The sequence below is a fragment of the Sciurus vulgaris genome, assembly GCF_902686455.1.
Source record: "Sciurus vulgaris genome assembly, chromosome: 1".
In the NCBI taxonomy this organism is placed as follows: domain Eukaryota; kingdom Metazoa; phylum Chordata; class Mammalia; order Rodentia; family Sciuridae; genus Sciurus; species Sciurus vulgaris.
Genome location: NC_136461.1, coordinates 92,429,229 through 92,450,579, shown reverse-complemented (window position 1 = coordinate 92,450,579; position 21,351 = coordinate 92,429,229). Strand labels below are relative to the sequence as shown.

The 21,351-nt window shown below is 32.0% G+C and overlaps 1 protein-coding gene across 1 annotated transcript in view; it reads left to right on the top strand.

The window, feature by feature from the left end:
* The window catches only part of COL11A1 (collagen type XI alpha 1 chain), a 243,926-nt gene that overhangs the window by 149,785 nt on the left and 72,790 nt on the right, over positions 1-21,351 (top strand). Inside the window, 6 exon segments of the mRNA XM_079133305.1 lie at positions 3,907-4,014; positions 9,630-9,737; positions 10,613-10,666; positions 14,876-14,929; positions 15,479-15,586; positions 20,666-20,719. Of these exon segments, the coding sequence (XP_078989431.1) occupies positions 3,907-4,014; positions 9,630-9,737; positions 10,613-10,666; positions 14,876-14,929; positions 15,479-15,586; positions 20,666-20,719 (486 nt within the window).

The following is a 21,351-nucleotide window of genomic DNA, read 5'->3' as shown; positions in this document are numbered from 1 at the left end:
GGTAATTTCAATGAAGAGAGAATGGAGATATTTTTAAGAGAAAATCCAGTGTCAAGTGCTATATTAATTCATTTAGAAAATAATTATAGCAAATCTGAAATGCTATATGTAAGAAATACTTAGAAGTGACAAGATCATGAACGATATTTTAGTTACAAAGAAGTAATATATTTTTGTTATTAATTCGTTATTAATCCTCAAATCAGGAGTTAGTGTAACAAAATGTTTAGAGATAAAACTGGACGTACTGTATCAGAAACAGTGAGACATGTAATTATAGAAAAATACTTCTCACCTTAGAATTCTAAAATATAAAGTAAAAACAGTTGTTTGTGTATGAAAGTTTTTATGGGAAGATCAGGATGAGCCTACTCTCAAAAAGGTGCATTTACTTAAATAATTTGATACTCGGCATCAATAAAAGAAAGATATTTAACTTTTCAGATCAGGGCTGCAATATGATGAATGAGCCTTGTGGTGTCTCAGGTAACCAGTTTGAATAGTTATCAAAGCTGAAAACAGTTCTGTGGAGGTCTTGAAAATGGAGAACCCTTTGGATAAAGGAAAGCACTTTCATCAAGTGAAAGCATTTATAACCAATTTGAACTTTAATGGAAGAAGTGGTCTTAAATGGCTATAATTTTTCTACATGTCAAAATTGAACACAATACACATGGACTATATGAATACAGAGAATCAGGGAAAAATTGTTCCCCATTTACAAAGTCCTCCAAAGGGAAAATAATTTTCTAGGGAATCATGGCATAAATAGGAATTATTTTTTATTGTTTCTTTTGAATTATACATGATGATAGGATTCATATTGACATAAATATAAAAGCATGGGATATAATTTGTTCTAATTCAGTCCCTAGTACTTCCTCTTTCACTTCACTCCTGCCTCCCTTGTTCCCTTCCCTCTACTGATCTTTCTGCTACTTACTTATAGTTTTTTTATTTTAACTAGTGTCTTGTGGGTGTACGTGGTGATGAGATTCACTGCAGTATGTTAAAATACTTTACATATGAAAAGTATGTTGCACAGTTATTGTTACATCTTAGGTTTGATAATTGGAAAACAGCAAGTTCTCTTTATGTGATCCTTCCCTTTCTAGTAATCCTTTTATCTTTCCAGTCTCACAGGTGTCCACCTCCACAGTCTGCGATGATACCTTCCTTGGGTAGATTTTCCACAGTTGGGGTTTAGACAGAATTAAAAAGAGAATAATTTCATGCCTTGGTTTATCAGAATTGCATCTCTTTTTTATAATCAATTATAAATAAAATATCTCAGCACTTACATGAGATGCTTATTTTATCTTTGACAAAAACAAGGGTGGTAATCCTTTCCTGAGGTTTACAAGTGGAATATTAAAATAAAAAGTGTCATACCTTGTGTATACATTGATCAGTTTTTCTGATAGTGAGAACTTATCTTAAGGTGTATTGACTGTAACTTGAACGAAACAGAATAACCCTCATTGCATTATACTTTGTATTTTGTTGATGGTTTCTATTACAAACAAAGGAGTATTTTTATTATTGAAAGTTTTCTCTCATTTTATTAATTCAGGGAATATCTCTGTATCCCTCAGCTTCTCTTGATTCCACCCTGTCCCTTCCCTGTTTGCTTCCCCTCTAATAATTAGAGGCATATCTTTGTGTTGTTTTCACATTTAGGGGTGCTTCTTGACACTGAAACATTCCACGAACTTCACCATCATTATTTTTCTTCTGTACTGGCCTCTGCAATCACTCATCAGAACTGTACCTCTTGGCTAACAAATAGATAAATCACCTGTGGCTGACTCATTCTTCAAAAAAATTATTTTATTTTATTAAATTAAAATAATGTAGATTGACATAAATGTAGATGTTTATTATTTGAAAAATATTAACTAAAGTTTTCCCTTGTGACTATGTTCTCATTTATAGTATTTGGAATGTTTGATTGGTAAATATGTACTGTTCACAAAATTCTTTAACTATTGTACAATATGAAAAATATTTTCTATGTTTGTCTTAGTACATGTCCTTAGAGCTCAGAAATGCCATTTTTTATTTAAGTGAACATCACATTTCATAATTTCTTTAACCATATTTTGGCAGTTTATCCAATTATTTCTGCATCCCCAGGTTTAAGATATGCCATAGTAATGATGGTGGTTCAATTAGTCATAAAACAATGACAGAAATAAGAGAGAAAATAATATTTCTTGGGTTACTCTTATCTCCTATAAATCTGTATCCCTTTCATTTACCTTATTTAATTTTTAGCTTAATTTAGGCAACTGGCTAATTAAGAAGTACTCTATGTAGCTTGTGAATTTAGCCAGAAAATAATGTCAGGAAATTAAGAAGTAGATGTGTTTGCTATCCTTTTGTAATCAATGAGGATGTTGGTGAAAGTGAGTCGGGGTGGGTGTTGAATTTAAAGACATCCCCAGTTAATGGTCATTGGGAATTATCGCTGTCCTCATAGAGAGCACCAGTGGGTGGTCCTATGGAGAAAGTACTGAACAGACTCCAGTCAGTGTCAGAGTTCCCACAACTAGCTACATGATTATGGGGGCCTATTATTGAGGGCTCAGTTTCCTCATCTTTAAAGCTTAGATGCTGCCACTGCACAATCAATTCCCTAGAATGTTTGAGAGAATAAAATGACAAAGTGAAAATAATTTGCAAATTTTAAAGCACTATGGAAATACAAATCATTTTGTTATTGTCAATTGTAACTAGCTACCTATATAATAAAATATAAATTAGAATAAATTAAATAATACAAATGTATATAATAGATATGGGAAGTATAGTATTAGCAAATAAGTGTTAAATAACATTTTGCAGGTTTTATAAATAATCGACTATGAATTTTGAAATGACATTGTATAAACATACTAATTATTAGATAAAGATACTAATATTCCCTAATGAAACTATTGAGCTCATTTCCACATTTCATTCAGTTACAAAATAATATGATAAATCATAATTTAATCACCCATCTAGGAATCTCATCCAAAAGTAACATACTATTTTATTTTATTAAATAAAACTGAAAATAGAAAGTATATAATCCTTAAGCTTTACATAACTTAGTAAATATGTTTTCATTTTTTATTCTTGAAATACTTAATATTTTCTTAAATTGTTGAAACAGATAATTAATATGAAGACAATAACCATAAGATTGTTTTTTTAAAACTTTACATATGACAAAGTTTTTAAAACTAATTAAAATATGTGGCATTTTTCTTTAAAGTCAATTTCACAAACCTAATTCGATGTGAATTACCTTTTAAGTGTTCATAATAAGACCCCAATGTTTTCTAGAGAAATGTGTGATAAATTTAAGGACTTCTTCTCCAGAAAAAAAAAAAAAAATGTAAACTTTGGGATAGTGATTATCAAACTTTTCTATGTAAAAGTTGTCTTTGAACATCACTTAAGAAATTTTTTGAAGGCAATTTTTAGATTTAGAATTATGATTTAGCAAACTTAAAGTGAAACTAAAATCACTTCAAGAAATAATAGTATAAGGCGTATATTCTGCCAATTCTTTATAATATACATGAAGAAAAATTTTGAGAGATTAGATTGGATAGATGTTTTATAGAGCATTGTACACAATTACAAACACAAATGAAAAAAGCTAGCATCCATAAAGCAGTAAATATATATAATTTTGAAGTAGTTGTTCATCTCTTCAACATTTATGCTTAATATTGGGACAAGAAATTAGTCTCTTGAATAGTGGATGCAGCTGTTCATTTTTGAGATTTTAAAATTTTCTAGAACTTATTTTTATATTTTTTTACTGGACTGTAAAATGCCATTGTTACTAAGTTACTTAAGCCAATGTCATTTTTTTATTACTAATAAAATACTTCTTTTCCTATGTTCTAGGGCTCACCAGGAGAACGTGGTTCAGCAGGTACTGCTGGCCCAATTGGTTTGCCAGGGCGTCCGGGACCCCAAGGCCCCCCTGGTCCAGCTGGAGAGAAGGGTGCTCCTGTAAGTAATGTTGAAGAGAAAATGTATTAAAATGCTACCATGCACAAGTTATTACTTTTTATTGAAGAATATTAGCTCTTCATACCTCACTGCATTCTTCCTGTATATGTGCCTGGCATATCAAGATACCTCTTTTTATATTTATAATAGAGAAAATTTCAAATTCAATTAAATGAGGTGACATTTTCCCACACTATGAAACCCTAATATCTGTGAGGGAGCTGGATATTATTAAGTAAAAGTCTTCTCATTTTGCTCCTTTTTAAAAATAAAATTGGGAGTTTTGAATAAAACTAAACCTTGCTGCCTTTTATTAGAAAAATGTGAACTTTTCACACCTGTTACAGTACAATCTCAGGTTCAATCATTTCCATAATCCATAAATGAATTCCATAGAAAGTGGCCATCCTCATGTAATTTGAGCTTTGATCTCAACTGAGTGAGGTGGGAAACCTCTGAACAATTATTTCAGAGTATATTTATCATTTTAAAATTTGATATTTTAGTGATGAAGGACTTGTTAATTAACTTTATTTTTTGTTGTTGTTGTTCAAGATTTCTCCTTTACTTTTTTTTTTTCTGCCTTTGATTTAATCATGTCTTTTTGAAAAAAGCATTCTCATTCTCCAAGATTAAAACACAAACTAATTCAGTAAATGTAGATGAAGGGTGCCACCTATGATCCCCCAAAATGTAAGTTTAGTGCATTCATATATCTGGAAGTCTTGCCATACACAATTCAATTTATGCTTATAGCTAATCCTCAGCTCTCACAAATGTATCGTGTTCATTGTCCATGTATTTTCTCTCCTTACTCTGTGATATCATTCAGAGTTTCTGATTTGGTGCTGCTATAACAGAATATCACAGACTGGGGAGTTCATAATTAATAGAATTTGGATAGCTTCACAGTTTTATGACTGGAAAGGTCAAGGTCAAGGAGCCACACCTTAGGAGAGCATTCATGCTACATAATCACACAACAAAGAGTAGTTGACAGAGTTCCCTTTTATAGCAAACCTAATCCTGTGATAATGAACCCTCTCCTATGACAACATTAATTCCTTCACTCACCCTCATGTTCTGATCACCTCTTGTTGGACCCCCACCTTTCAACATGGTGACTCACATGCTTTTTGGGCAAGCATTTGAACTGTAACAGTTTCCAAGTAGAGTCTTTTCCTTCCCTCTTTCTTTTTTTTCTTCCTTTCTTCCTCTTTTATTTTGATCCCTGTAATCCATTGCCTTTTAGAAACATAGTAATAAAAAACAGAAACAGAAACAATTAATGACACCTGGGGTTAGAATTATGGGTAGCAGAAAAAGCATTTCTAATATGCTGAAAATGGTGGTAAAACCTCTTCTATCTTACTACATAAGTAGAAATATTTTGATAGGAAAACTGATTCTTAAACCTACAACTGCATTGGGGATTTTTTACATGCAAGAACACAGTTAGGAAACTTAATTATTTGTCTTTGAGGAATCTAGCTGTAGGAATAGGGGGAAGCTAAATTTAAAACACAGTGAAGTTGCTGCATTAACCATAAATTAATTAGATCATAGGAGTTAGAGATTTTGAAAAAATATGCTCCAGATGCTTATCACAGTATCAAGCATATGTATATGAAATTGCAGAGAAAAGCATAAGGGCCAGGATTGTAAATCTATGGGTCATTTAGAATAAGAACAATATTTAGAACCATACTATTAGATTTCCATTTGAGGCAATGTTGAGAGAGAATCACAAAGAATTCACTCTATGGAGAATCATAATGAATGTGAGTTGTGAAGGGATTCAGTAAGAGACATAGTAAAACAGCCATGAGGGATAAGGAAAAAATATATGTACTTGTATATATATCTCCAGAGGCATGTCGTCAAAGAGGCCAAGAGAGAAGAGTTTCCTTTTGTTCAATACTTTAAAGGATAAAGAATACTGAAAATAAATAAAGCAAACAGAGGTTCTGGGATTTGACCCATTGGACATTATAACCTTGGAGTTAAATACAGTGGGATTCAAGGAGAAAGTGGATGCAAGGCTTGGAGTCTGTGTATGTGGATCACCTCAAGAAAGCCATGGAACAATAAGAAGGGTGATCAACAGGTAGAAGTACTAGTAGGATTGAATGCATTGCCTTTTCTTGTTATTATGCTGTACATACATTTACCCACTTCTCTAGTAATAAGAAGAGTCAATTAAAAATGAGGACATTAAAGAAGTCAGAGTAGAAAAAGACTATCAGCTGAAGCTAACCAGAACTGGGGTGTGCATGCATCTCTATCATTTTATTTAGTTCATGATTTCTAACTAAGTTACTTAACATCAAAACCTTTTGTCACAGGAAAGCAGGGAGCTGAAACTCCAAATCTTGGTTCGTGTGTTCCAACGAAAAAAATTTTAAAGTTAGACACAAAAATCATGTGAGAGAACTTTATTATAAGTGAAAGTGAAGTAAAAGCAAAGTGAGGCTTAAAGCAGAGAACAATGTCAGAGAACAATGTCAGTGGGCCAACTCTAAGCAGAGAATGATAAAGGAGACATCTCTATCTCCAGGTTTATTACCCTTTGATGTTACCAGGAGAACTGGGGATCACTTTCTGTACTCTTTACCAATCAGTTTTTCAACTCCTCCTTCACATCAGGTGGTGAAGTTTTTGATCTTATCTGGTCCTCTCCAGAACTGTCATGGTGGCCATCCCATTTGTTAATTTGCAAGTCAGTCCCACATTAATGTGGGCAATGGAGTCAATAGCTGGTCAGAAGTTACTTAGATTATGTAGAGGGAAATGAGAGGGAGGAGGGGGCAGGGGTATGAAAGATTGTGGAATGAGACAGACATCATTACTCTATGTACATGTATGATTTACATGAATGATATGAATCTACATCGTGCACAGCCATAGAAATGAAAAGTTGAACCCCATTTGTGTACAATGAATAAAAATGCAGTCTGCAAAAATAAAAAATAAAAATAAAATAAAATAAAATAAATTTTTAAAAGTTACCTTAGTGTTCCTAAGGAAGGAATTTTCCTTCCCAGACTATTGGAGACACTTACAGCGATAATTCCTAGCTTCAGATCAACATCAATGAACTCTCGAGTTAGTCCCATTAATCCTTATCTTTTCATGTATTTTCCCATTAGGTCCTTTGCTTCTGTTTATTTTTTACAAATTAACTACCACTCTTTGCTTTCTTCTCTACTTTGGAAGTAATTTAAAGCAAACCCTAAAGTAATTCAAAGAATGCTTGTGACCTTGCCTGCATTTCACTGCTCATTACTAGCTACTACCTAACACTGTTTCCTCATTTCTGGAAAGAAGATAATCACAGTATTTTGTGAGGATTAGGTGAAATTATCCTTTTAAAGCATTTTTCAGAATTTGATATGTTCTTAGTAAAAAATCATTATTATTTACACCAGAACTTTTATAAAGAAGGATGGAATAATAATCTAAAAATAAATACATAAATTAACATTTGAGTAAGTAGAGATGGATTCTGTGAATTTTGATTTAAGTCGAGGGTGTGAGATTAGGTTAAATATAAGATCAAGCCAATCACAGGGCATAAGGGAATGTAATTTACTATCATTTTTAAGGTAAGATTTAGTATTTAATATAAACAGAGGGGTATAAGTAGTTAAGTAAAAAGTGACTGCTTAAGGAGAAATGGATGTTTCCAGTAGTTGTGTAGGTGGGAGTCTAAGAGATGCATAAAGAGGAGGAGTGATGTCATTGTGAGGAATTGTGAGTGGAAAATCTAAATTTAGAGTGCTATGGATTGCTGAAGGATTTTTCTCGCCTTCACACAGACTAGGAACAGAAGAAATAGATGGCAAGTGACTCTGGGTTGGAGATTACATGTTCTATAATGAAAGCAGATGAGGATAAATCCATCTTAATTTGCAGTCACCCCTTATACAAAACAATTGACTTTTGAGTCAAAGTTAGCAGGGGAATCCAAATTAAAAGAAATATCAAACTTGGCTTTTGAGTTTGATGTAGTGAAGTTCAGTAAGAATGAGACAGCATTTTTTTATTATTATTTTTATTTAGCTTTTAATTTTTTACAGACTGCATTTTGATTCATTGTACACAAATGGGTACATAATTTCGTTTCTATGGTTATGAGTACAGACAGGCTTGAAATATAATTTCAAACTGAGGGATTTTTTTTTTTTAAAAAAAAAAGGTCTTCAGAGTGATATCAGGGGTATGTTCTATAATAATTTTGTCATACTTTTTAAAAACAAGAACATATAAAAAACAGTACCAACAAGTTACCTTTGTCTTATAGTTACTGTATTTTAGGTGTCACCAATTAACTAACCAGGTATGGTTGTATCAGAAGTAGAAGCCATGGTAGACCACACTAAGCTGGGTCTTTCTCTTAGGAAAAGCAAACTAGATTGACCGAAGAATTTATGTAAAATGATCTGATTGGTTCTCTGGTTACAGTGCAGAGAATGAATTGAAAGGAAATGAAAATGAATGTAGGGAAAAGCAGTGAGTTATTTCAGTAATTCAGACCAAGGACACTGGTACTTTAAAAGAGTAAGTGATAGAGATAAAGTGGAGAATAGATAACTAGGAGGGCTGGCCTCTTAGCTCAGTGGTAGAGCGTTTGCCTACCTATATGCATGGTATCAAGTTTGAGCCCTAGCTCAGGAGTGGGGCTAACCAGGAGACAAAGAAGATAAAAGTAAATGAGTATAAAGGGTAGGAGATGGATGGTGGGGAAAGTTTGGAGGAGAGGTGGCTGATGTGAAGCCTGGACCTAATGACTTATAGATGGCCAGTTGGTATAAAAAGAGAAAAGAGAATCACTGAATGCAATTGAGAATACTGTCTTATGCAAAACCAATGAAAGTTTGACTTTTATAAAGTAAAATATTTTAAACTCTGAAAGAATGTTTTATGGAAAGCAGAGGTGGTTTTCATTATCAAGTCTCTAGTTGTTTCTTTTTTAATTACACAATGTAGGTAAATGGAAAAACAGGAAAAGAATGCTATTCTCAGAAACAAACAAAAAAAAAATAGGAAAAGCTAATACTCTTGTCATTTTGAATTGGGAAAAGCAACAATGAATTAAAATACCAAAATGTAGAAAAATCCATGACTGATTTGTTTAAATAGGAAAGAGTTGCATCTGAAGCCTATCGTAAAGTTGGACATATAAGGAAGTGGATTTTATGATTTTTAAGCCTATTATCTTCTGTACGGCTACTTCACTGGCACTAAAGAGGAGGAGTTGAGGTTCAGCAAGTTTTTACAAACATCAGGCATCGGATCTGACTTGCTGGTACTTGCTTAGAAACTATGTGTCTAAAAGAAAAAAAAAGAAAAAATCTCAGTTGAATCCTAATTACTTCTGTGGACCATAGCCTGAGATTCATAAATAATTTAAAATGATAAATCATAAAACAACATAGAGATCTTTTGTGTTATCATTTACTGCTCAAAAATTTTTTTCCTTAGAAACATTAATTTCCTTATCAAATATAGGAACTAGATTATATCTAGATTTTATATATATTAAAAATTGTAGCAAACAGCTAGTTGTTAGGTTTCTTACAGCAAATTAATGATCTGTTCGATTTTCAATACAGGGAGAAAAAGGTCCCCAAGGCCCTGCGGGGAGAGACGGAGTGCAGGGCCCTGTGGGTCTCCCAGGACCCGCTGGGCCGGCTGGCTCCCCTGGAGAAGATGGAGACAAGGTCAGTGTCCAGTATTGATGTTTGTACAACTTGTGAGAAAGTTTTAATTTTTTTCTCAAATGTTTTATAATTAAAGATTAGATGACAGGTGGAAGGTAACTTTTTTCAAACTTTACCACCCTTCCATTTGTTCGAAAGTTTTATTTTAGAGGTTGAGACCTAGCATATCTTCCATAGAATAATAGGAAAATAAAATAAGAGAAAAGTGGCAGTAAGAAAAAAATAGTAGATGTCAGCTACTGTTTATTTTTTTAATATGTTTCTGAAATGAATGTAAAATAATAATAATTTCCTTCATATGTTTAGCACTTATATCTTGGATATTATACCATAAGACAAGAATGAGCTATGTACTTAATTGACAGTTTTATGCTCTTTTGCTAATATATAAGTAAAGACTTTAAGCTTTCTATTCCAAATGTAAAGTTGTGTTTGAATTTAATGTATTTTCTAGTATTTTTCTAAAATGCTAGAAAATTTGTGAGACAGCATTCTGATAATCCGCATTAACAGAAACTACTTGGAAAACTAGGAGAAAAGCACTTTTTGATTAATGTGTGGTTATATGTGTATACACCATTGTACTTTCATCATCATTTTAGAGTAGGGATATTTGAGACAAAATCAATTTTTTAAATAGTAAATCCAGTTGCAATATTTCTCAATGTTAAGCTCACTTTTTATCTATATATTAGTCAATACTACAAAGCTACAAACAGAGAGATAGCCCAGGATTTTACATTTTAAACAGTGATACTAAATGCTAGCATGGAATTGTATTAAAGATAAAATGTAATAATTCAGTGGTAATGATAACAATGCAATGGCAAGTATGATGTTACAAATAAACTCTCACTTAAATCTTTCAAATACAGGGTGAAATTGGTGAACCAGGACAGAAAGGCAGCAAAGGGGACAAAGGAGAAAACGTGAGTTTCTGACTGCTTACAGAGGGAGTATCATTCATTTAACAGATTTTACCGTTTACCATGGATAGTTTCCCATAGTTCTATTTACTTAACTAGCCAAGTGTGATAATGTTAATACTTTATTACTTTTGTGGTTGTAGCAATCTATACTGCTATACAATTCTGTGAGGCCTTCTGTTTATGTGATTAAGTACAGTATGATATTTGTAGGTTTCATAGGAAACAACCTATGAAAGATGCTATAAGGAGATAGCCTCCTTTTCCGTATGATTATGAGAAATACTATGCATACATATGCCAAATTAAATACCATTACTGTGATCTTTACCTGTATATAAATTGATAAATCTATTTCTATATATTATAAATGCTTATTCTGGAATATTTTTCTCAACAAATCATAAAGCTGATAAAATAATTTGTTTTTTTTATCCAAATGGTGTGTTCATTCTTGCCTCTAGGGCCTTCTCTTCACTGTTTACCAGTTTATACTCTGTTCAAATTATATTTTTTAAATTTTTTCCTTCTTAGATTAAATAAGTTAGGTGATAATATCTCATGTATTTTACCTCTGCACTTACTCATTAATTTATACTCTTTAAAGAACACCTGCAGATATTTAGGTCTTGTTTTCCTTTTCTTCTTTCTTTAAGTGTTCCATATGTATTCTGCAATAAAAATGCAAGTTGGGGAAGGGGAAGTACAGAGTAATGTTCTCCATTTGTTTATTTTTTCAGTATAGTTTACCTAACATTCTGAGAAATTGTATTCCAGTTGGCCACAATATTCTGTTCTGTGACCCACTTATCATTCTGATGCTTTTCAGGTTGAAATTATTGCATACCTTAATACATAACTTTGAAAAAAAGGTTTTTTTTTTCTTTTTAGAATTGATTCTTAAACTGAATAGTCACCAAAATCCAATGAGATGAATGGTTCTAACTAAAAAGAAAAATCTAGTATCAAACAGAAACAACTTTCAGATAATGCAGTATTTAACCCATCATGATCCCTTCATGTATTTTCTATATCAAGGAGAGCACAACTTTGGCGAGTGAGTGGAAACACTGATATTCTGGATCTGTGCTGTACAAGTATCACAAGATATTGTGTATAGAAAACCATCTGCATAAGTGTGCTGCAGTTGGTAGTAGATATAAATTCTATTTTAGTAAATTATCTTTTCTTAGGTTTTATTTAGATTTCTTAAAGATAAGTAAATACTATTTGTCTATTAGAATACCTTATGTGATTTCCAGAAGCCATGTTTAAAAAAGATTTTATTTCTTCCTTAAAAACCATAATTAAATATAACTAGATGACTATAATTTAAGTCAGCAGTTCTGAAATATTTTTGTCTCAGGACCCTTGTATATTCAAAACACTTTGTAAGGATGTCAAAAAGTTTGCTCCATGTGGATTATTATTCTATGAATTATATGAGAAATTTTAAAAACTTATAAATTGATTCATTAAAAGCAAAATAATAATTCCAAGGAAATTTTAATGAAATACAGCTATATTTCCCCCCCAAAAAATATATAGTACAAAGAATAGTGATGCCTTACATTTTTTGTGGCTAGGTTAGTAAACAAATGTGCAAATGTGCATTTGTTTTGTTCTACCTTGCATTTCAAATAACTCTTTTTCTCATACATAATTTTATATCATACTACAATGATCACTTGAAAATTATTGGTTGACTAGGTAAGGTCTTCAAGGTATTAACACATTACTTTATACAGTATCAATAATATAATAAAATGATTTCAGATTGGGCAGCAATGAGGCCCAAAATGGCAGATACAAGATTTCAAAATTCTAATTTTGCTTGAAAGTTTAAATATTATCATTGATGTACTTATAAATGCTGTCAATTTTTTTTAATTCACAAACTTCCTTTATTTTTAATCACATCTCTTCCAAATTCCAAAGTCCAAATAATTACAGTCTTAAAAGATACCCACAGACTGAAGGTGAAAGGATGGGAAAAACATACCATGCACATGGATTCAGCAAAAAAGCAGGGGTATCCATCCTCATATCAGATAAAAAAGTGGCCTTCAAGCCAAAGTTAGTTAGTCAGAGGGATAAAGAAGGATATTTCATACTGCTTAAGGGGAGCATAAATCAGCAAGACATAACAATCATAAATATTTATGCCCCAAACAATGGCTCATCCATGTACATCAAACAAATCCTTCTCAATTCCAGGAATCAGGTAGACCAAAACACAATAATACTAGGTGACTTTAACACACCTCTCTCACCACTGGACAGATCTGCCAAACAAAAATTGAACAAAGAAACCGTAGATCTCAATAACGCAATTGATAATTTAGACTCAACAGACATTTATAGAATATTCCACCCATCAATGAGCGAATACACTTTCTTCTCAGCAGCACATGGATCCTTCTCTAAAATAGATCATATGTTATGCCACAAAGCTACTCTTAGCAAATACAAAAAGATAGAGATACTACCTTGTATTCTATCAGGTCATAATGGAATGAAATTAGAAATAAATGACAAAAAATACCAGAAACTACTCCAATACCTGGAGAATAAATAATACACTATTGAGTGGTGAATGGATAACAGAAGATATCAGGAGGGAAATAAAAAAATTCTTAGAGGTAAACAAGAACAAAGATACAACATATCAAAATCTCTGGGACACTGTAAAAGCAGTACTAATAGGAAAATTCATTTCATGGAGTGGATTCAATAAAAGAAGAAAAAAATCAACAAATACATGACCTAACACTACATCTCAAAGCCCTAGGAAAAGAAGAACATATCAACACCAAAAGTAGAAGTAGACAGGTAATAGTAAAAATGAGAACTGAAATCAATGAAATTGAAACAAAAGAAACAATCAAAAAAATTGACAAAATAAATAATTACAGTCTTACTATCTGTCTTGTCTTTCAAGAAAAAATAGTAGTTCATGTAAAAAATACTAAGTATACAAATCAGACTACAGTACAAGTGCCTTTTTTAAAAAAACTTTTTAGTTGTAAATAGACACTTTATTTTATTTATTTATTTTTACATGATGCCGAGGATTGAACCCAGTGCCTCACACTTGCTAGGCAAGCTCTCTTACCGCTGAGCTACAACCCCAGTCCCCTAAGTGCCTTTTCGAAAGAGATGTTGTACTTCAATATAAAACAAAAGAACCTAATTTTTTTTCAGTTTTGTCCTATGAATATCAAAAAACATGTGCACAAGTCAATATTTAATAAAATGAAAGACATTTCATGCTTTATCAAGAACATAAACAGCATTTTATGATGACTTAGAGTTCATGACTATGAAAATCAAGTTATTGCTATTATAATTTGTGGCTCTTGCCATGATGATTGTTAGTCACCAGCAATTTTACCATCATTAGTGCATCTTTAGTGCAAATGCCTAGATTTATAAAAGAGATAACATCTTGGTTTTTATGTGGAGAATTTTGAACTGGAAGAAAAATCAAATGATCTCAAATACCATCAACAGTTTGTGGACATTTTTGAAATCGTTGCTGTAAGTAATTGTCCCCAAAAGTGGGAACCATGGTTGAGAACAATAAAACTCAATGACTTGATTACTTTAGTACCTTTTATAGAGCCGACTAGTTTTAATATGAGAAAATAAAACAGTAAGGAAGTATCTATGCAAGTAAGACTCATAATGCCTTTGAAATCTATTGCTCAAAATAAGGAGTTCAATATATTTGATATATAACACCAAGTTTTCATGTGTGTACATATAAAAGTTTGAAATTTTCATGTATTATTACATCCTATCTATATAGAATCTTCAGAATTCTCATGTTCAGTTAGAAGACAATAGATAAATTTCATGTGCTATTCCTGACCCATACACATTTCACTAAAGAAATCTGGTATTGTGAAAATTTTTAAATGTCTATCTTCAACTTGATTTATATTAGCATACAAATCACATATAGATGAGAATGCTTTCAATAAATGTCAATTTAAAATTGGTTCCAAATATGAACATATGGATCTCCAAGGAGTAAAATAAGCAACACTATAACTGTCAATAATTATACGAGTGAAAGTCTTCTGAGTAATGTTGATGTTTGTCCAAAAGATGTAGAGAGGTTTAATAGACCTTGATCAGTCAAAGGTTTTGCTTTATATAGAATTTTCTGGTGTTAGTTTTAAATTTACTGGCCTTTATCTCCCTCAGGGTCCTCCTGGTCCTCCAGGTCTTCAAGGACCAGTTGGTGCCCCAGGAATTGCTGTAAGTATTCCATTTTGTTCAGCGAATCTAAATTCTTACATCTCCTTGATTAAATTTATGAAATTTGTCACGTAACCCACTGATTTTTGTGTGGTAATGTTTTATTTGTATGCTTGACACTGACTCACAGTTAATTTTTGTGTGGTAATAAGTTCTATTTGTACATTTGATATTGAGTCATGTTTAAATTATATAGCATAGCTAACTAAGCTGATCCTTAGAAATGAGAAAACGTGACTCCCTTTCAAATTAGACCATAAGTAGTTGAAAATAACTTAACGTGTAATACATTTTGGATATATTTTCCCTATTAAAAAGCTTTTATTTTATTTGTATACATGATCAATTCACAATCAGCAGCACGGTAGAAACTCAAAAAGTTAGCAAAATGAACAATGACATATTTGCAGCAAATAGTGGGAATTTATTCTACTTTTTACTTGGTTATTCTCAAACACATCAACTTTGAACTAATTGGAATGGCCACATTTTATAATTTGTATCATGATGGTTTCCTAATTCAAGATCATTTTTCTTGCTGCTCTCTAGGGAGGTGATGGAGAACCAGGTCCCAGAGGACAGCAGGGGATGTTTGGACAGAAAGGTGATGAGGGTGCAAGAGGTTTCCCTGGACCTCCTGGTCCCATAGGTCTTCAGGTGAGTGATTCTCTGACTGTTCACTCCATCATTTCCACCTGGTTCTTATGTTAGGTTCACCTAGTAGAAGCAAGACAAGCATCTTTCCTTTTTTTTCTATGTAAGAACAATATCTATTTTATTCCTATGTATATCTGAACCTCAGTTGCTTTTTATCAACTATTATTAATTTTTCTGAAGATGCCTGGTTTCTGTTTATAAAGCATGTTGAGCCCTTAGGCTGATTACCTTAGGTATTATAACCTCCTTTCTTCATTCCTATATTCTTTAAAATATGAACTACAAATGTATAGGTCTGATAATTAAAGGTAAGATATTAGAATGGTTAGTTCCTGGGTCTCATAGCAGAATGTTAATAATTAAGGTGACTACAAACATTTAAAAACCTTAAAAGGAAGCACACTGCCAACAAACAGCAAGATAAACAATAATAGGTAAAATAGATTAACAGTAGCCAGTTAAAATTGCTTAATCTTTTAAAATTATAATTTGTGTTTTATGAAGCATATTCAGAGAAGAAAATATTAAATTGTAAGACACCATAGGGGAGAAATTTTTATTCGTGTAGTACAGTTCTTACAACTGAACTCATGGCCATCTCTATTGTGAGTATGGTTTACTTTCCACCTAATGTTCTCTGAGCCCCACAAACTTTGCAAATACCTGGTGTTCTTCTCTTCACTTCTTCTACACTTATTATTCTGTACATACCTAGTGATTCCTTGAAAGATTGTAAAGTTGTTTTAAATAGAATTTATGTAACGAGAACATTACTTGTGCCACATTAGCAATTTTAGAAATGGTAAATTAAGTCATCTGGTTCACCGTACCTAAGAATTTGTGAAGTTGTAGAAAAGTATATGCAAGTGGAATTTATATATATGTAATCATCTTTATTTTCATAAATAAGATCATAAAAGTTTTAGATTTTGGTATTAAATAGCTTGTTATATACATAATTGCCCAAATTACACCCTAATTGTCATATAATAAATTATAATGTAATTATTATTGCTAAAATAGTTTTTCTTTACTAGTGAACATGATATTCTAATTTTTTGCTTCATTTTAATGACAAAAATGTTTTATGCTTGTAAAGTACAAAACTTTATTTTCATATTTGTTATGTTTGACTCTGTTATAGTTGTAAATAAGTGGTCATGAGTACTAATTACAAGTTTGTATGAGTACACATATTTGAAAGCAAGAAGACATTAAAACAAGATCACCAGTGGATTTGTTACTATTTAGTTTCTGTTTTTGTCATATATGTGATTACTCTTAATTCTGTAAGGCTGTAGTTTAGGAACTTAGATCTCATGGTTAAAAAAAGTTACCTTGTAACTTATATTTATAAACTTGCTAATAAAAATTATCACTCTTCACAAAGTAAGAAAAGTGTTCCTTGAGGAGGATGACTCAAGAAATCAATTTATTAAAAAATTGCTTATATTTTTCCATAATTACAGTTTGAATCAGGAATTAAAAAGGTGCTAATGTTATTAATATGTTCCCAATTAACATCTGCCATCCTTTAATTGAGTCTTCATAGTAGAATAGATATAATAATAATCACAATAGACATAATAACAATCACAATAGACATAATAATAATCTAATATTTGAATTAAAAGACAATTTGATATTTACAATTTGTCTACATATAAAGTGTGTGTGTATGAAAGAGAGAGTTCTTGACCTAAATTTATTTTTGGTGCATTACTGAAGTGGCAGATGATTTTAAATTCACAATCCTACAACAGGATCTCTGCATGCATAAATCACTCCCTAGGAAAAAGTTAGGACATACAAAAACTGATTAACACTGGAATACCATTGAGCACACTTAGTTACTTGCAGAAAGAGAATTTTACTTATTATGTGTCTATTAATTTCAACAATAAAACAATAATCAACTAAATTATAATCCAAGTTAATTTAAATTAAGGTTTGTAGTTTCCTGTTGAACTAATCATATGCCTAAAGAAGAGATGACAATGTAAAATGTGCTTGCAAGAGACAAAAAATAAATAAATAAATAAATAACATATTTATGTAGCATTCAATGTGGGGATTTTCAATCAAATGCACTCTATATTAAATTGATGTAGAAACTTGGACAAAGGGAAGATGCTTTAATTTTTGTGATTTTTTAAGAACTTGACATTTATGTTGTAATGCATTCTACTTGAGAAAATTGTCTTAAATTGAATACTTATTTCATATGTGTCAAACTCTACTTGCATGTTTAAGTATTTAAATTCTTGTACTGCTTAAATGAGATAGAATTTCTGAGGTCGAAGACCTTTGAATCTAATATCTTAGTAATCTGTTCCTGGCAGTTCTGGATAGAGTGCAATGTAGGAAACAATACTTAGTTACTTCTTCCTAAAAATCTTCATTATAATTCTAGACACTCCCTTGAGAGCATGGTAACAGTTTAGGAAACACATATAGCAGTCTTTTTTCTTAGAGAACTTACTGACATTTGAGGGAAAACTAATTAAATCAGTGTATATATGATTGTCCAAGTCATTAATTAAGTTTTCCACAAAAAATGAATATATACCACATTATAAAAGTTTACAGATATATTCAGTGAAGTACTTTTTCCTGCAGATTATATGGAATTAGTAGGTCATAAAAAGAGTTTCAGGGGTTATTACCCGCATTTAATAAGATTTCATCTCACCCCAATAAGAATGTCTATTATCAAGAATACAAGTAACAACAGGTGTTGGCAAGGTTGTGCAGGAAAAGGACGCTTATACATTGGGGGTGGGGTTGCAAATTGGTGCAGCCACTCTGGAAAGCAGTATGGAAATTCCTTAGAAAACTTGGAATGGAACCACCATTTGACCCAGCTATCCCTCTCCGTGGACATCAGTGTTTATAGCAGCTCAATCCACAATAACTAGATTGTGGAACCAGCCTAGATGCACTTCAGTAAATGGATGGATTAAAAAGCTGTAGTATATATACACAATGGAATATTACTTGGCCATAAAGAAGAATAAAATTATGACATTTACAGGTAAATGGATGAAGCTGGAGAATATGAGGCTAAGTAAATTAAGCCAATCCCAGAAAATCAAAGGCCAAATGATTTCTCTGTTAAGTGGTTGATGATACATATTGGGAGAGTGGGGGAGACAAGAATGGAGGAAGGATGGATTGTATAGAGGAAAATGAGGGGTGAGGAGGGGACAGGGGGAAGGAAAGATAACAGAATGAGACAAACATCATTATTCTATATGTACATGTATGATTACACAAACAGTGTGACTGTACTTCCTGTATAATCAGAAAAATGAAAGTTGTACCCCATTTGGGTATAATGAATCAAAATTTAAAAATGAGATAGAACAGGATATGGTAAAATAGAATAAAAATTTCAAAGGTCATTATCTTTCAAAATTGTGAATGTTGCTTTTTGAAATGCATGGTTCAGCTACTTTGCACATGCACGCATGGGGGAGAATTATATGTAAATATTATTGTGGGTCACAGTCAAATAATTTGCAGCCATTGCAGTGCCACACCAAAGTCAATCATTTTACTAAAATACCATCATTTATTTCGATCTTTATCATTGTTTGTATGTTTTATTAAATTACATCTGAAATACTGTAGTACGCATATAAACATAAACTTTGTGGATGCTGGAGGAACAGGTCCATGGTAGCATGGTTGGTTGCCTACCATGTGTGAAGCCCTGAGACTGATCACCAGCACTGCAAAACAAACAACAATTGAGGAACAACCATATGTGAAGTATAAATATTATATATAAATGATTATAACACTGAAAAATTTAAAAATGAAAATAATTTATAATCTTACAGTATTAAAAGCTTATCACTGTGTTTCTGTTCAATAAATATTATATCTATTTCACATATACATTCTACAGTTAAATTTATACCCTGTATATTCATTGGTATTTGACTTTATTATCATATATAATATACATGTTTACATTATTAGTACCAATTTAACTGTATTATCTTATTCCATCAGTTTGTATAAGTTTATGAAGCTATTTTTTCTGAGATCGAACATTTGAAATAATAGAGAATTTCCAGTATCACCGTCAGTATTACAAGAAACATTTTTTTTTTTTTTTTTGGCCTGTTACCTTTTCTTTTGGTTTGCTTTCTGAGGATTCATTCATTGATCTTGTATTCAACAGTATTTTATTGAGAACTTAGTTTTTGTTTGGCCCTTTGCAGTTCTAAGAGAGAAAATAATTGACACTGTCTCAAAGTAGGTCAAGATTATAAGTATGTGAAGAAGTCACACAGTCATGTTTATAGGTATATAATTCAAGTATAAACAAGTACTGTTGTGATAAGAGAGAGGAAATGTAAACCATTCTCCTAATCGAGTAAGTGATCTGGAAGAAGTAAAATAATTTTCCCATAAAGATGGCCAGGTAAAATTTGAGTCCATCCTGCTTCGGGTTTACACTGTTAACACAGAACTTCTCCTAAAGCACATGGATACAGTGGAAATTAATTTGGGAAAACAATGTATAAATTTACAATTTTCATGGCCATGAGAATTTTTTTAAGATTCAGAAGGAGGAATTACCAGGTCCAAACTTAAGAAGATATGTATAACGTTGTAGATGTATTGAAATATTGATTTTTACAAGAGTTTTTCAAACTGATTCTTATCTTTAAAAACCTCACCTGGATGGGGTATTCTGAAATAGTTTTGGACAAGATTTTTCAGAAGATCTGTACCATGGCAATGCTATTATATCCTGTTCATTAAAAAGGTAGAGTAAAAGGGTAGGTGTTCATAAATTACGAAGTCAAATTATGTGCTTAGTTACAGTAAAAGAAATCAAACAGTATGATATTGTACAAAGCACAGATTGAATTTGTAAATGTAGGTACAAGATCTAATTGCGTGAGAGCAAAACTTCCATTATTATAAGTATTTTAACAAATGTTAGCTTCTGAATTTTAATTTCCATGTACTTATTTAACTTTATACTTAATTTTTGATTTTTGACCAGACATATTTTTAAAATACATGAGTGACTTTTATTTTTGTACTACATTTTCTTAGGGTCTACCAGGACCACCTGGTGAAAAAGGTGAAAATGGAGATGTTGGCCCCATGGTAAGTTTGTATTTTCTACTGTTTAATGCTTATTGTGAATTCCCACACTGTTAATTTCTTTTCTAAAATTTTTGATTCTGTTTAGTCATACACAACATTATGATTCATTTTGGCATAATGATAAGAGCACCGACTATATTGTGCTGTATTTCAGTTCCCAGTATTTCCCCTTTCCTTCCCCACCCCACTCGCCCTGTTTGTTTCCCTTTACTGTTCTTTCTGCTATTTACTTTTACTTTCAGGGTTTTGTTGTTGTTGTTGTTAGTATCTTGTGTATGTACTTGATGGTGAGATCCACAATGGTATATTCATGTATGTACATAGGAAAGTTAGGTCAGATTCATTCCTCTGTTCTTACCTTGTCCTGTCCCCTCTCCCTTCTCCTCTTTCCTCAGTCCTTTATACTGTAGGAATGCAAATGCATCAGTGTTTATAGCAGCACAATTCATGATTCACAGTAAGCAAGCTTTAAAACCAATTGTATACTTCAATTGATAAAAAAAAAGGTGTGTATATACGCACCATGGAGTTTTACTCAGTTATGAAGAAGAATGGAGCCAGGCACAGTGGAGCACACCTGTAATCCCAGTGGCTCCGGAGGCTGAGGCAGAAGGAATGAGAGTTCAAAACCA